We start from the raw sequence: 16,689 nt of genomic DNA, 5'->3' as shown, positions 1-16,689 counted from the left end.
GCCTATGACAAGAAATTAACTGTTTCTATTAGCTCTTTTGTTACCATCCTACCCCTACTGGTGTTCAAACCATTTCTCCATTTTAGGGATGTTTAGAAAGGAAACATTTCCAGGACATTCTTGACATGTTTGGTGATTTTCATGACAAAAGGAGATACATTTACATCAAAAGCAATGGGAATTTTCCAGACATCACTGCGCTACATTGCAGTAATACACTTCTATTGTAGAAACTATTAAGGCTCGTGGGGGAATAGGTGTAAGACATAGTGACCACACTGAATGTGCTTTTAGCACTCCTTTACTTTCCACAGTACTTACCCTGAACGCCGACATTTGACTTGGCAACATCAGTGCCAATATCACAGGTATAGAAACCTGCATCTGGCTTCTCGAGGTCATGCAGAAGGAGACATAGGGTCTTCCCAGACTGTACCAGCTCATACTTGTTGCCAGAAGTGAGCACATCACCGTCCTTTTTCCTCACTGCAATTAAACAGCCAAAACAGAACAACGTGATACAGAAGTTGAGACATTTCCAGTTGCTTTCAGCTTTTTAAGGAGAGATCAATAAATCTTTACCAGTACTGACAACACCAATATAGAACCTAAAGCGGTTTCATGTCTCTTGACAGAATGCGCTTTAAGGAATTCTGAACTAATCAGTAGGAGAATACAGGGAACAGGAGGGACAGCCTGCATTGCTGTGGGTGGGACTGATATCATATGAAAAAATTGGGATGTAGCTCTTCTAAAGCTGGAGAGCTGGCATTGCCCTCACATGGAGCAGAGCTCATACAGCAGGCCACAGGATTAAGAGGATAAGCTGCTGAACACTTTTGATTTTCCTCTTTTATTGACTCCTTTTATCTGTCTTCTATTTCACACATCAAATGTTTATACTGGGGAAAAAACATCCACCAAATGCAAAGGAAAGGAGAAAGAGGAAATCCTTCAAACTCTGAGCGCATAGAATAAAAGAGCTTAATTGCTGGGGAGAGCAGATTAGAATCACAGTATCCTTAGAATTGGAAGAGACCCTTAAAGGCCATCTAGCCCAGCTCCCCTGCAATAAACAGGGACACTCACAGCTAGATCGGGTTGCTCACAGCCTGGTCATTAGTCATTCCAGAGGCAAAACACACACTGAATGATCTCTCCCTGCAGTCATAAATCCTTGGGGCAACAGCATTGACACTGCATGTTACTGAAGCAGTAAAAGAAATTGCTCTTGTAACTCTCCTTGTGTTAAGTAAAACGATGATAAAAAGCAATGGAATGCTTTGGCAGGACACCAAAACCATCCTCCTTCGTTGATATCTGCTGCAATGGAACCTTCCACTGGAAGAAAGCCCCTGATGACTTGTCACCCCAGAGAGGTCAGCTTTAGAAGCAGGACTGCTGCACAACAGAATGAACTGGAGCTCCTTAGCATCTCTTGCATCCAGGAGGGCTGTGATCAGACCCACCTATCACCTTCAGGTGCGCCTTCTGACACCTTGTCTGACTTCACTGTCACTGTGCCAGCATCCTCAGGCTTAACCTGCTTCATTGTCAGTGTGCAGCAATTGCCAGCGTTCTTGATTTCATTGTAATTGTTGGTGTAAAGGAGGTTGCCATTCAGGAACCATTCCACATCCTCGTCATCATGGGACAGCTCGCAGGAGAAGACAGCAGAGCTCTCTTCTTCAATTTCCACATCCTGCAGGTGCTTCGTTACTTCTACATTGCGGGCTGTGGGGAAACAAGGTGAACTGTTACCACTAGTCTATCAGCGTCAGTTCCATGAGGTATTTTGCTAGTGTATGTTGCTCAGCATCCGCCTCCCCAGCTTTTGATGCTCTTCTTAAGAAGTGAAGTGGAAGAGGCCGTCCCAAATCAAAGTTCAGTTCTTTCAGAATCGTGATCTCCATTTCTCTAACATCAGCACTGCTGTAGTTATTATCAGTAATATAAACAAAGTCTGCTACATCAGGAGAGTACATCTCTTCGTATTTTGAGGCTAGAAGCAGCGCTGTCACTATGTATGTGACACTACTAACGCATACTGGGATGTGGTAGAATGGTTAGACTAGATGATCTTTGTGTAATCTTCTCAGTGAAGATTATACATTTATAAAGTTAGCAGGAGAGAACGGCAGAAATCAGCCAAGAGAAGAGAAATCTGAGGTGAAATAGGACATGGAAGAGGCCACCCTCCCTGCTCATACCTTCAGCTGTCAGCGTGGCCTCAGTCTCTGCAATTCCTGCCTTGCACTTGTACACACCAGCATCATCGGGCTTCAGCATCAGAATCTTGAGCTCTGCTGAATGCTTATCCCTCTTGATCTTGTATTTCTCAGAGGGCTCGATGGGTGTGTGGCCCTTGAAACATTTCACAACCTTTGAGAAGGCCTGAAGTCACAGGACAGGATGACAGAATGATGTTCCAAAGCTGTCTTGTCCTCCAACTTCCTGGTGATTTGTATATGGTAATCTGCAAAGCAGGGGTGGAAGAGAAGGAAGGATGAGGACAATTGGAAGAAGAGGAAAGTCTCTTGTGTGTATTCCATCCCAATTAATTTCATCTTCACAATGGTTGTTTGAACCACTCTAAAGATAAAACTAACAATTGCCTATAGGGAATGCCATTCACTACATTTCTATAAAGTAATACTGTATATTATCTACGAAATGCAAGGTCCAGCTCTTGTTCTGTGCTTATTAAACTGCTCCCAGTTAAGGCTTTTATTCAAATAAGAGTGAGTTGAAAATATATCAAGTACTTTAGGATGTGAATGGAGACTCTTACGCTGCAACGGGAAAACAGCTGATAAAAAGCCTGGAAGTTTCTTTCAGATGAAATCAATGACAAACTGCATCAAATTTAGGTGCTACCAAACTTAAACTTGTCTACTTCAGAAATACAATTAATTTCACCTGATTTGACTTCTTTGGAATAGCCAAGGACAAAACCACAGCTCTTTAGATCTGAATAGTAAGCACATCACAACTATTCAAACACATATTTTACTGAGATGCAGCTGTCTCATTTAGTGTCCAACGACTTTGAACTGGAAATGGAGCAGACCCTCCAGACACACACACAATATTTCAACGACCCCAGTGAAGGAAGACTGGACATTAATTAATTCTTCATCTTCATGATGTAAACCAAGCCAGGATATGTTACCTCTAACAAGCAGATTGGCTGTGGATTTGGATTTGCCAATTGAGAACTGAATGGTGCCTGTCATATCAGTGGTATTTTCGGTATGGTCAGCTGGTGGATGGTGCCTTCTTGCTGCATAATAAAGGTTATGCCAGCCTGTAAGACTTCCCCACGTAGATACCACTTGGGAAGTTTCACAGAAGGAATGGATATCTCGCATTCAAATTTGGCTTCTTCAGGCTCAGTCACATCCTCATCACACATCTCCTTTAGTAGATTAATGGATTGCTCTTTAAGAAGGATGGAACAAGAGAAAGCAGAGATTTAGAAGGAATGTAAAAAACCCTTACATTATCACCCTACTTACTCACGTCAGCATTACTGCACATGAACACTACACCTATCAGCTCAAAATGCCTTAAAACATCATTAAAAAAATAGTAGAAACAAAGGAATGTTGTTATGAAGTCAGACAATAAGACTGACAACCTGAAGAGAGCCCAGATCTTCTGATTCCCAGTCCAACATCCAAATCAAACCATGACCTTCCCATCCCGATATCAAACTCCTCGCATTACGAAGTGGAATAGAGGTTCAATGAAACACGGACATTGATAATTACTTTGGTTAAATACAGCAACTTAGCTCTGAACAACAAGTTTTCTCCTAGTAAAGGTCCCTGTAGCTCAAATGTAATGGCTCTACTTAGGATAAATTCATTTTCCAGGATGTTCTTGCCCTTATAATTGTAACAAGAAAAATATCGGTGGACTTTGGGAAAACAAAAAACCCTCTGAATTTAAATATTCATTTAATTTGCATTTTGTTTTCAAAGTAAGCGAGAATGGCTTTTGTATAAATCTATCTGCATTCCACTGCCTTTATTTTATTTTATTATTATTACTATTTTTACCTTCAACAAAGAAATGAGCACTGCTTTTATCATCAAAAACATCACAAGTGTATGTATCCTCATCTTCATAATTCGCATCGTTGATGATGAGTTTCTGATACACGCCATCGCTCAAAATTTCATATTTGTCACTGGGATGAATTTCAAGATCCTTTTTGTACCACTTCACTTTAGCATGGGCACGAGACACCTGGCACTCCAGGAATCCCCGATGCTTTTCAAGTGCAATCTTATCTTGCAGAGGCTTCACAGTTCTCTCAGGCAGCTCTAAAAAGAGGAAAACAAACAAACAAATATATGTGTGTATGTATGTATGTATGTATGTATATACACACATTATATAAATACATACGTATATATACACATTATATATATACATATGTATATATATATATGTATGTATATTATCTATATATATATTGATCAATATATTTTTTATATATATATATATGTTATATATATATATAATGATCAGCACAGTTTCTGTGAGAGAGGCTAACTCAGTAGTGATAGTTCTTCTATGAATGATTACTTAGATGGTGACGCTTTGTTAAGCACTTGATCTAACGCACAGCAAATAAAGAGCTAATTAAAAGAAGACCTGTTATCCCTATTTTACCACTTGGATGGCTAAATTTCAGAGGTAAGGAGTAATTTTCTCAGCACTGTACAGCAGTGAAGTGGCAAAGCTGGGGACTGAACTCTTGAGTAGTGTGCTAACTCAAATGTCTCCCTTTTCTTCATCACACTTAACATCATATATATACCTTAACATTGTATATATTAAAAAAAAACAACCCTGTGCTCTTTTCCTGTGCCTAATACAACTCCTCCAATCTCTGTGCTCTGCCACGAGGGACATGTCTAAATAGGGTGGCAGATACACGCAGGAGATAAATATTTCCACTTCCCTCAGCCAACACTGCTCTGAATTTCTATGGGACACGTCGTTGGATGAAAAGGCATTTGACAAAGAAGGAAAAGAAAAAGTTTAGTCTGCTGTGTCATTCTCTTGGTAGCCAGAATAACTAACCCTCGCCAGTGTTAGTTCAAAGAATAGGCAGATTTTATCTCCTGACATGAGCAGTAATTCAAAGAAGCTCGTATATGATCCTGTATCCTGCATATTCACTGCAGGCAGGCAAAGACATTATGAGATAAGGGAGATCTACACATCACTCGTTATGAACACCTCATAAAGATAAAACCACACACAAGGGGAGAGTTTATGAAGAGGACTACTCTTGGACTGCTTTCCAAGAGGCATCAATTAGTAACTCCCTTCGCTCATTTTTCACACTACTCTACAGTGTCCTCCTGAGCCCCCTTACTCCTGTTGCCAACTGCTGATGCAGGGAATCCTGAGGAACCAAGGATTCATAGTTGTTCCATCAGTAGTCCTTGGTCAGCTCTCCCTCCCTGCCCCTTCTGTTTTGATCCCACTAACCAAATTTTAGTTAGTCTGAAAAGAGGATGGAAACCTCCGCAGAAATTAGTTTCTAAATATCTTGCAATGGGCAGCTTGTAGGAGCCCCATCTCAATGCCCACAGCACAGGAGGCAGGACTGCTTAGCCCATGCACTAGTGCATTTACCAGCACAGATGTAAGCCCAGATCTATGCACACCAAATCCAGGCTCTCAGTTTGCACAAGGAGGCATCCATGGAGCTGAAGTATTAGGCAGATATTGTGGTGGGGCAGCAGTTATTGAGACGCCAGACAGAAAGGACACAGATAACGTGGCAACTCAGCTTTACCATTATGACTGCTGATGGAACATCTAATTTCACTGCTCAAAAGAGAACTTCCATATAACTGGAAAGGATGAAATTCACAGGGGAAACCACACACAGACACACACAAAAGCAATACAAAGGAGATGAAGGATGGTTCACATACTGGTGATTCACTCTGAGACGCAAGCAAATGAAAGAGTATCCCCAACCATTTGCCTCCCCAAATGCTAAAGATACATAAACACTCCTTGCAGTGATAGCTCTGCCAGACGTGAGTCATACACTGTAAAACCTTACAGGGTCTATCAGTTTAACTTCAGAAATTCATTACACCACCAAAAACAGACCATCGTGTCCAGGCTGGTCCATTTCAGCTCTTCAAACCTGTCGGTAAAACTGCCCGAGAGCTGAAATGCTTACCAGCAAAAGCTAAAAACTGTAAATCAAATGTAATAAGCTGGCTTTGTCTACTGTATAGAAATGATGCCTGAAAAAAGAAAAGAAAAAAGAACGTAAACCAGAACAAATGGAATGGCTGCATAAAACAGCCAGTACTGAAACTGCAACGCAACCTGGTTGCAGACTGAGAGAGAAAATGAGAGTTCACCAAAGTCATGGGACAGGACACATGTTCATGTTCATGCTAACACTGAACCCAAGTGGCCACATGAGGACAGCATCTAGTAGGAAATCAGAAAAAAGCATCCTTTCAGAAGTCCCTTTGGCAGGTGGCATTTACCAGGGCACCCATGTGTTCAGTAACCAGTCTGATGCTTCAGAGCCTGGTGATGAGCTACAAACTGGGGTTTAACCAGTGCAACACAAGGAGGGAAAATCTGTCTTGAGCATAAAGAAGAAAGAGAAAGGTATCCAAAAGGACTAACGAAGAAATGCTCAAACTGCCCAGGAAGCATTTTTTCCTGTGGTGCAAAACACAGTTTATTTGCTCATTCAGGTAAACATACCACGAACCTTTAGGGTAGCTGATGTCTTGTCTTCAGCTGCTTGGCACGTGCATGTTCCCTGATCTTCATATTCACACTTGTGAAAAATGAGACTTCTCTTATTTCCCTGGGAAGTAATGCCCACTTTTTTACTTTGATGGAGCTCCTTCCAATCCTACAAGGGAAAATATCAAGTCAGATCTCCATGAGTCCTTCCATCTCTGCACTGAGCAAAGGGAGCCTTCAGATCTATGCTTAATTCACCCACTCCCCTAGAATTAATGGAACTGTGCTTACTGGAACATATGTTGAAGCTTAAGCACAGTGCAGTGTTTTCAACATGTAGGAATGGCTATAGAACATGCAGAAATTCTGGCTGACCTATGACAGCTTAAAGCACTGCGGAGGACTGTTAACAAGCTCGTTTGCACCTTGAATAAATGACATTATCCCCAAGTAAGGGAAGGAACAGCTGAGCACCGGGGAGGTACACAAAGGGCCAGAGCAAATTCTCACACTGTCACGTGCAAAGAAAACTGAAATTTCACCCTAAAACCAAGTTCACAACAAGGCTACAAAATCCTGGCTGAGAATTTCTGTGTTAGAGTTGAAGCTCAAGACTGTGCTCCAACCAACAATATTTTGTGCAGCAAGACCTCAGGAGTTCACATGAAACCCAAAACAAACTTCCATTTCAACTTGATAAATGAACTCAGGACATAATATCAAAGAGGGCTGATCTGGGCAAGTAAAAGAGCATAAAGAAAAGTGAGCAGTGCAAAAGCTATCAAGCAAAAGCTCAGACTTGCATCCCTTGGAAGTGAAATTAAAGGCTCTCATTCATTTCCAGAGAAGTCAGAAAGGAAAATACCATTACATGCCATACCTTGAACCACTTGACGTCTACCTTGGGCCTGGACAGCTCACACTCCAATGTGACCTTGTCCTTCTGAATGATGCTAATGTCTGCCAATGGTTTGCTGATTTTCACAGGCAGTTCTGAGAAGGAGAAAGAAGGATGTGGATTTAGTTGGGAATTAGGTCTCTAGGAGCATCTGGCATAAGGAATAATGAAAGGCAGTGCCTACTCTCCATGCTTACTAGAACATGTCATTAACAACAAAAAAACCTATTGTTTTGAGCACATTATCATTACTTGTGCTAGGGACAATCATGTTACAACAATCCTCTTGATATCTGAGGGATACTCTGGTGGCAATGCCCCAGTGCATAACATTCTTTGCAGCTGGAAGGAAAGCTGGTTCTGCTGTTCAAGTCATCTGGGACAGGAGCAGATAATCACACCTTGCACCAACCAATACCTGTCACAGTGAGCCTCCCTGATGAATTAATGCCTTCCGCTTTAAAGGAAATGAGTCCTGCATCTTCAAGGGTCACAGAAGAAAGTGTCAAGGAATGTTTCTTCCCCTGGAAACCCATCGTGATATTTGGTGCAGGCTTCAGCCGCACGCCGTCCTTCTGCCAAGTCCCTTCCACATCCTCATGGGACACCTCCACCGAAAAGGTGACAGTTCCCTTCTCAGGGAATTCCAGGGGCTGCAGACCTTTCACCAGCTTCATCTGCCGCACTGAAAGACAATGGGGAGAGGTTGGAGATTTCACACCAGCATCTGAGAAATAGAATCATCAAAGGAATCAGAGAAAGGTTTAGGTTGGAAGGGACCTTTGAGATCATCCAGTTCCAAACCCCCTGCTGTAGGCAGGGATGCTTCCCTCTACACCAGATTGCACAAAGCCCCATCCAGCCTGGCCTTGAATGCTTGAATAGCATCAGGACTTCCAAAACAAGTTACTTCCCTCTTCCTCTCCCAGGTACACTATCTGCCAATTAAGCAACAGCCTTTGCAAAGAAGAAATCTTGTTCATAACCAGGTCCATGGGTGCTCTTAAATCGATCCTTCCAGATGGAAAAAAGATTTCAGGTGGCCTCCTAGATTTTACCCCTTTTTGTGTTGCACACAAGACTGAAAAAAAAATTACTTTTGCAAAGTTCTTCTTGTCATAAGGAAACAAACATTTGGGGAATGGCAGAACGAGGTAAAATTTACCTTCACGTCATTTGAAATTTCACTCTCATGTTCTTGGTGTGGTTTCTCCTATAATTATTTGGACTAATTAAGCTTTTCCCTGATGAAAGCCTAGAAGTATATCACAAGAAGGACCAACTTACCCATGACCTTTTATTTGTCTTACTCAAGCATCTCCTCCTGACCAGAACTGACAATAAAATATTCAGCCAGACTACAGGTTTGAGCATCTGAGTTGTTTCTAGGATCTCCTGCAAACTTAAGCTTGGAACACACACTTGTCTTTTGAATAAGTGTCTTTTATAGTGCAATAAAACAACAGGTTTTCACATGGCTATTCCTCATTTACCTTGCTCTGAAATCATTCTCAAACCATGAGGGATCAGTCCAGGAAGAAGGAAAGGAGAGGGGAAGTGAAAGGGGAAGTCCACGGTTCTCTAATATCAGGCTTCTTAGCCTAAAGCTCAACAGCAAATAGCAGTCCACTTCCCCACATTGCTAGACTCCGAGCATTTAAAGAACATCAGCTTACCTCATTATGAGCTCTAACACAGCCAAAGAAATTAATATATTCAAATATTCTCTTGAGTGATGAGAAATATGGAGCATAACTTCAGACTTCTGCTGTTAAACTCTCACTTCTATCATAAACCAGGGCAAGAGTTCAATGCTGTTTTAGATGGAGGACACATATTTTAAATAACTCGTCTCATTAAGGCTTGGATTCCCTACTACAATTAGCTAAATTCCAGTTTGGATCATGCTTCACCTTGGATCACTTAGGGCCTCAGCCACTTAATGGAACTAACTCAGTTAAAGGTCAGGGGTAAAATAAAAACTCTCTTGGACTAGCAGAGAGATTTGCAATGGAGTAACTGAAGTAAGGATGGGAGACTGAAGGTGTTGGGGAAGACATCCAGGCTTTAGCTACAGGGCATGCATGCAGAATCACAAAACAAAGGCCAGTCAGAGAAATCAGAGCTTCGTGAGAATTAAGGTGAGGTTGTTTCTACATGCCCACCCTATCTGCCAGTGTAAAACCTGCCAGTGAAAAAAAGGAAAGCTACATATAGGTGGGGAGAATTGTTGGTGAAATTATTTGTGATATTTTTGCTAATAATATGCTCAAAATCCTGGAGCAAGACTTCAAGTTAAGCAACTCAGTCTGTGTAAGTAGACTTACAGAAGGGAACCATAAAGCTTATGGAAGGGAACTGTCAAGCTAATCCACAGCTAAAACAGAGTAGAGACGAATTGCAGGAGCTTGTTTACTTTGCAGAAGTGTGAGCTTTAACCACTGCTGAGCTCCTAGTACAAAAGTCTGAACCAATGCAACAAACCAACCCGTCCATGTTGTACGACAGAATGTACTGACACCACCAGAACACAAAATTCTACGGCTGAAAATACCCGCAAAAATCATCCAGCCCTTCTCCATTGCTCCAGGACATGCTCAGCTCTTTGTGCCCCAGATATTTCACTAACCTTTCCTGAAACCCACAGTGAAGGCTTCAAAGCCCCTCCAAATGACTTATCCACTCATCCAACCATTAAAAAGCTTTTTTGTTGTAGAACTTGCATCTTTGTTATTGCAATGAAGTCCATTATTTCTGCACAGAGAACAGATTGTTTGCTTCCACTTTCTAAGAGCCTTTTATGTACTCAAAGCCTGCTATCAAGCCTTTCAGTACCTGTTGATGACCTACACAGCAGCAATTGGTGGCAGGGGCTTTGTAGACAAAAATCAGATAGACCTTCAATTCTGTCCTTGTCCATTCCGTAGCAAACATGACAAAAGGATGCAGGAAATAGGACAGAAGTACAGGGCTACAGCTGAGACACCGTTAGCTTACTTGAAAGGAAAGCATCCATAGATAGATGCACTGTTGTGTTTTTATTTTTATTTTTTCATTTAACTCTGACTGCTTATAAAGAGATGCTTTGAAAGACATGCTTTGTAGAGAAGAACAGATGGATAAGCAGGGAATAGGTTGCTAATAGCCTTACAGATGAAGAAAAACAGACTGCAGCAGAGTGAGAAATTCCAGAGGAGAATCAGCTAAGAGCTTATGTCAATGACATGGCTGAGGGCTGCTGGGAAGACCGCCCTCTCTTTCACCTTATTTCAAGCATTACAATGGTGTCCAAGCCCAGGGCTGTGTCTCCCTGCCCCCATGGCATGTAGGGCTAGCAGTAGCCACTGTGATAATAGAGAAGACCTGAATCCAAGTTCAAATCACATCCAGTGTCTTTACAGACCTTGCAATCATTCCACTTACTTTCCACATTGATCTTGGCTTGCCTCTTGTCGTCAGGACTCTTGCAGCAGTAAAAGCCCCTGTCTGCAAAGGAGATGTCCTTAACTATCAAGATATGCTTTGTTCCCTCAGCTTTGATCTCTGTTTTTTCACTGGCCTTCAATACAATGCTGTTCCTCATCCACTTGACTTCTGCAGGCTTGCTCAGCTCTACCTCCAGGGTCACTGTGTCTCTCTCTCTTCAACAGTTTTAGGCTCCAGTTTCTTCTTGAATGAGACTGAGGCCTCTGATCAATGTGAAGAAATAACAGTAAGAACACAGAGAATCCACAAAACAGTTTTTTTATAAAGAATTTAAATGGTGGTTCCAGTGCCAGTGCATTCAGGGGAACCCTACTTAAGGAAGCAAAATTCCATATCGTCACCATAACCAGAGGAAAGGCAGTATGAAACCCACAAACCACAGCACCAGTGACAGCCTATCAATGGGGCATTACAGCCCCTTACCTCGGACTCTGAGATTGGCTGTGCTTTCTACGCCCTCAGCACTGGCAGAGATTTCAGCTGCATCTTCCAGTGTCAGATCGGTGATGGTGAGGCTGTGGTTGGTGTCCTTCTGTGAGATCACGAGTTTCTTACTGGCTTCAATCTTGACACCATTCCTGAACCAGGTGACCACAGCATCACTGGGAGAAACAGTGCACTTGAACACAGCCTCTTTGCCTTCTTCAGAAGCCACGTGGTTGAGGCTCGTAACAAATTTCACCACCCTGGGAGCTGATGGAGAAGAAGAAACCACTTAGGAGCACATAAAAGATGTGTCCCTAAGTGTATGAGCTCGTTTATGTTTGAGCACCTTCAAAGAGCCAACAGAGTCAATGATTTTATTGGAAGCATCAGATTTTATGACTCGCAGGAAGTGATCACCATAACTCACACTCACATCCCCTGTCTGTAGAGGAGATCCTCCTTGCATCTACAAAGATGCAAGAAGAAAAGAGGCAAAGAAGGGGTAAAAAAAATCCCATCTTACATTTGGGATGCTTAATTCCAGCCTTGAAGGCTGATTTGCCCACTTAACTGCTGTGCTCTTCAGAAGCAGTTGTTCCACAGTTATTTTGAGAGAAAGAAATTTTGTACTTGGCTCTTAACACAGAGAACAGCATAAACACACAAATGAACTCAGCTTTGCAGTGTTGTAATGGCTGATGAGGGAAGCCAAGGATCCTTCCACACTGCCAGCCTTCATTTCCAGAGACATACCTTTGGGGGTGATGCTAATGCTGCTCTTGTCATCTCTGGACTCACAGAAGTACTCTCCCTCGTCCTCAGCCTGGATCCCTCTTATTGCCAGAGTTCTTCTGACCCCTTCCTCATCAATCTGGAAACGTTTGCTGGGTTTGATCTCAACTGCATTCCTGCACCACGCCACCTTCCCTTTGGCATGGCTCACTTCCTCTTCCTCTAAGCCACATAAACAGCTGCTTAGTGCTCCCAAAGCGAATGCTCACCAGTTGTTTCCAACTTGAAGGTCATCTTCTGGCCAGCAGCCTCGCAGATGTATTCTCCAGCATCTTTCTTCTCCAGCTGCTCCACAACCAGATGCCGTGTTTTGCCCACAGATTCCATTCTGAACTTTCTGGAGGAGGCAAGCAGTCTTCCATCCTTGTACCATTTTACTTCGCTTGGATCCTGTGCTACTTCACAGCTGAAGGAGGCACTTGCTGTCAGGGCAGCACTCACCTCTTTCTGCACCTGCTCCTGGTTTATAAACACAGGTTTTGGCTCTGAGGGAAGAAAAGAAAAAGTATTGACTGAGGGACTGACATGTGAGCATCTTGTAGGTCTTTATATACCGGTTGGAACAGGTTTAGGTTACCACTTGTGCCCAAACTAATAGCCTTCTCTAGAGAATATCAGCTCTTCTGTTGAAACTAAGTGTCAAATCTAGGCAAGAAAGAACCTAGGAACTGAAGGAACCAAGAGGGTCCTTGAACACCAGTCCCATGGTTGCAAGTCACTATGCAAACATATTGAACCCAAAAGAACATCTGTCCTGCAGGCAACCAAAACCTGAGTTCCTTTTACTTAAAACCCACTGTGAAACATCAAAACACATAAACATGTGATAGTCAAACCACTGGCTGCCTTTTCATGACCCAGAACAGTACTCCTGGCTTCCTGAACAGACTCCTCATGGCCTCTACCATTGCCACAACTGTGACTGTCAAAGGCACAAAGGAAATATGCTCACCAACGCAGTCCTTTGTTCTTTGTGTGTGATTTCCAGATATCTATTTTACTTTGAGCTCTGGGAATAGTCAGCTCTACCAGGTCTCTTACTGGGAGTAGCAGACTCACCTATCCAGATGCAGCCTCCAACATAAAGGCATAGTAAAAAGGCAGTGTACTACTAGGAGAAGTTCCTGCTTCTCCTGCCATGAAAGGCTGCACGTACAACATGCACTCCAGCCTCACTGCACATACTTAGCTTAGTCAAATGTTTTGGTGAACAGGAATTACAGTTTGGGATCTCAGGCACAGGAGAGATTTGAATAATGTCTTGAATACTGCTTCCATTGTACATATATCAGTAATTATTATTCTACAGACAGACTGAAACAGGTCGTTGTGCCATACTAAAACCAAATACTTTCTACAAACCCAGGCAATCAAGTATAGGGAAAAATCCTCAGCACAGACTACTGCAACTGGATCACTGTATAATAGAAACTAGATTTTACTTTACTGTTCTCTGCTGTATTTCAGACAACACCTGTCTTACCTGTGACATGAATCTTGAAGGTGAGTTTCTGGCCAGCAGCCTCGCAGCTGTACTCCCCTGCATCTTTCTTCTCCACCTGGCTCAGCACCAGCCGACGCTGTTTGCCCTCTGACTCCACCTTGAACATCTTGCTCCAGGTGATCAGTTTCCCCTCCTTGTACCACTTCACCTCCATCTTCTCCTGGGCCACCTCACAGCTCAGCGTGGCATTTTCTGTTGGTGCAGCCTTCACCTCCTTCTGCACCTTCTGCTTGTTGATAAAGGCATCCTCTGCTTCTGGAACTGGAAAACATTGGGTAAAACAGACATTAGATATGAACAGCTTGTGACTGGAAGATATTTAAAGCTGCTTCTGTGTCGTATTGGGCCATTTCCCGGAGCAACACTGCTTTACAGTGTTTATCACACATTCTAATGCATCCTCATTACAGTCCATATGGTCATCCCATCCCTCTGGGTAGTCTTTACTATCAGCTGGGACTCTTTATTTTCAGATTTCTTCGAATGAAGACAATGACAGATCTATATATATAGATATATATATACCACACCTACACCCCCACAATCTGTTACAACTCCATATTCCTCCCCATATTTGCCCCCGACAGCCCCCAGTAGCCCCATATCACCCTAAGGCCCCCACAACCCTGTATCTCTCCATACACCACCCCTTCAAGCCCCATACCTGCCCATATCCTCCAATAGCTCCCCACAACCCCTACACACCCTCAGAGCCCCCTAGAGCCCCTAGTCCTCCTATGGCCCACCACAGCCCCATATGCCCCCTAGATTCCCCCTCAACTCCCTTTACAGCCCCTGCACAGCTCTATAGAACAGTCTGATAGAACTACGTCTAGTAGAAGCAATCTCCACACAGAGATCCTTTCCCAGTGGCACTCAGCCCTTCAGTGGGGTCTAAGAGAGCTGCAGCCAGACTCAAACACAACTGCTCACACAGCTCAGCTGCCTTCACCTGTGCTCCTGACGCTGACACACTGCAGCCCCACATCCCCCTCTGCCCCCCCCACAACAGCCACTCCCGCGCACTGCGGCTCAGCCAATCGGAGCCGGCGGAGCTGCCGCTGCCCAATGGGAGGCCGGGGGAGGCCGGCGCTGGGACGGGGAGAGGAGAGAAGAGACAGAGGCAGCACTGAGGTGGGATGGGCTGATGGGGAGTGCGGGGAGGACAGGGGGGTGTGGGGCTGTGGGGGGGGCAGAGGGGGATGTGGGGCTGCAATGTGTCAGCGTCAGGAGCACAGGTGAAGGCAGCTGAGCTGTGTGAGCAGTTGCGTTTGAATCTGGCTGCAGCTCTCTTAGACCCCACTGAAGGGCTGAGTGCCACTGGGAAAGGATCTCTGTGTGGAGATTGCTTCTACTAGAGGTAGTTCTGTAAGACTGTTATATAGAGCTGTGCAGGGGCTGTAAAGGGAGTTTATGGGGACTCTAGGGAATGTTTTGTAATGCCTGCTGGGGCTGCAGGCAGCATTGCCTTCCTCCTTAGGGGGCAGGTTTAATCACAAACCTCCCTATTTCCTCTCACAAACGTCCTACAAACCATGTCTGGGCAGTGCTGTCTCGGCCTGGATCTCAGCTCCTGAGACTGTCAGATGTGAAGCAGCAGCTGCTGGGACAGGGCTGGCTCTGTGTGCCCTCTGTGGGTCTGTGGGCATAGAGTGGGGCAGAGGGATGACTGTGAGAGGGAGGAATTGCCCAGCCACTAGAAAGAGGAAATCAGCTGAAAAGGGGAGATTTGAGAAGCACTGAGGCTGTGGCTGTTTGGACAGTAAGAAGAAACCAAGCTGTCACTGTGCAGATGGGAACTCCAGTAGGAGAGCTGTGGTGGCTTTACAGATGGCAGACAGCAGCTGGAGTGTAGAGCCAAGGGTAGGGGGGGGATCTTCCTCTTAGCAATGCCATGCAAAGAATGATGCAGACTCCTGCAGGGTCGGCTTTGCTGTGTGACCCTGGGTGGAAGCAGCTGGAAGGTCTCAGCCCTTCTGCGTTATCCCAGGAGCTGGGGCAGTGCTCGGTCTCATCCCACCCCTGCTAATAGCAAATGCAGAATCCCTTATCTGTGTGCCCTTTTCTCTCATGTAGAGTCACCGACCCTGGGAAGTTCAAGAAAAGTTTGGATGTTGTGTTGAGGGCTATGATTGAACTGGGAAGTATTGGTGATGGTTGGACTGGATGATCTTATAGGTCTTTTCCAACCTTGATAATTCTATGGAGTTGTAGCAGATTGTGGGTGTGTAGGTGTGGTATATATATGTACATCTATGGGAATATCCGTATGAAAAAGATAGATCCATGCGTGTTCTGGGCTGCACTTAAAAAGGGGTGGCCAGCAGGAGAGGGAGGTGATTGTCCCCTCCTGCTCAGCTCTTGTGAGGCCCTATTTGCAGCACTGTGTCCAGGCCTGGGAAGGATGTGGAGCTGTTGGGGTGGGTCCAGAGGAGGGCCACTGTGATGGTCAGAGGGCTGGAGCAGCTCTCCTATGAGGAAAGGTGGAGGGATCTGGGCTTGTTTAGCCTGGAGAAGAGAAGGCTGCGGGGAGACCTCATTGTGGCCTTTCAGTACTTGAAGGGAGCATATAAACAGGAGGGGGAATGGCTGTGTATGAGGGTGGATAGTGATAGGAGAAGGGGGAATGGTTTTAAACTGAGACAGGGGAGGTTTAGGTTGGATCTTAGGAAGGTGTTTTTCGCCATGTTCACACCATTTTCAATGAGCTGGATGAGTCTGTTGTTGGCATTTTAATACCATTGACCAGTCAGGCAATATGTATGGAGTATTTGGCTCTCTCTACAGTCATGAATGTTTGAGTATCTTCAACATGTGGCTCATTGCTTCCATT

The 16,689-nt window shown here is 44.1% G+C and overlaps 1 protein-coding gene across 1 annotated transcript; it reads right to left on the bottom strand.

Annotated features, from left to right (window-relative positions):
* Positions 1 to 1,763: 1,763 nt before the first annotated feature.
* Positions 1,764 to 12,887, bottom strand: LOC146755145 (obscurin-like). Its single transcript, XM_085526381.1, is given in 13 exon segments — positions 1,764 to 2,047; positions 2,211 to 2,387; positions 2,390 to 2,476; positions 3,173 to 3,253; positions 3,256 to 3,441; positions 4,065 to 4,331; positions 6,766 to 6,919; positions 8,050 to 8,333; positions 11,072 to 11,288; positions 11,291 to 11,337; positions 11,558 to 11,827; positions 12,314 to 12,541; positions 12,878 to 12,887. Coding segments are annotated over 13 exon segments (2,292 nt in total).
* Positions 12,888 to 16,689: the final 3,802 nt, after the last annotated feature.

Source organism: Coturnix japonica, chromosome 36, assembly GCF_054131305.1.
Source record: "Coturnix japonica strain WE chromosome 36, WE-NBRP24, whole genome shotgun sequence".
Lineage (NCBI taxonomy): Eukaryota > Metazoa > Chordata > Aves > Galliformes > Phasianidae > Coturnix > Coturnix japonica.
This window is presented reverse-complemented; position numbering and strand designations above follow the sequence as displayed.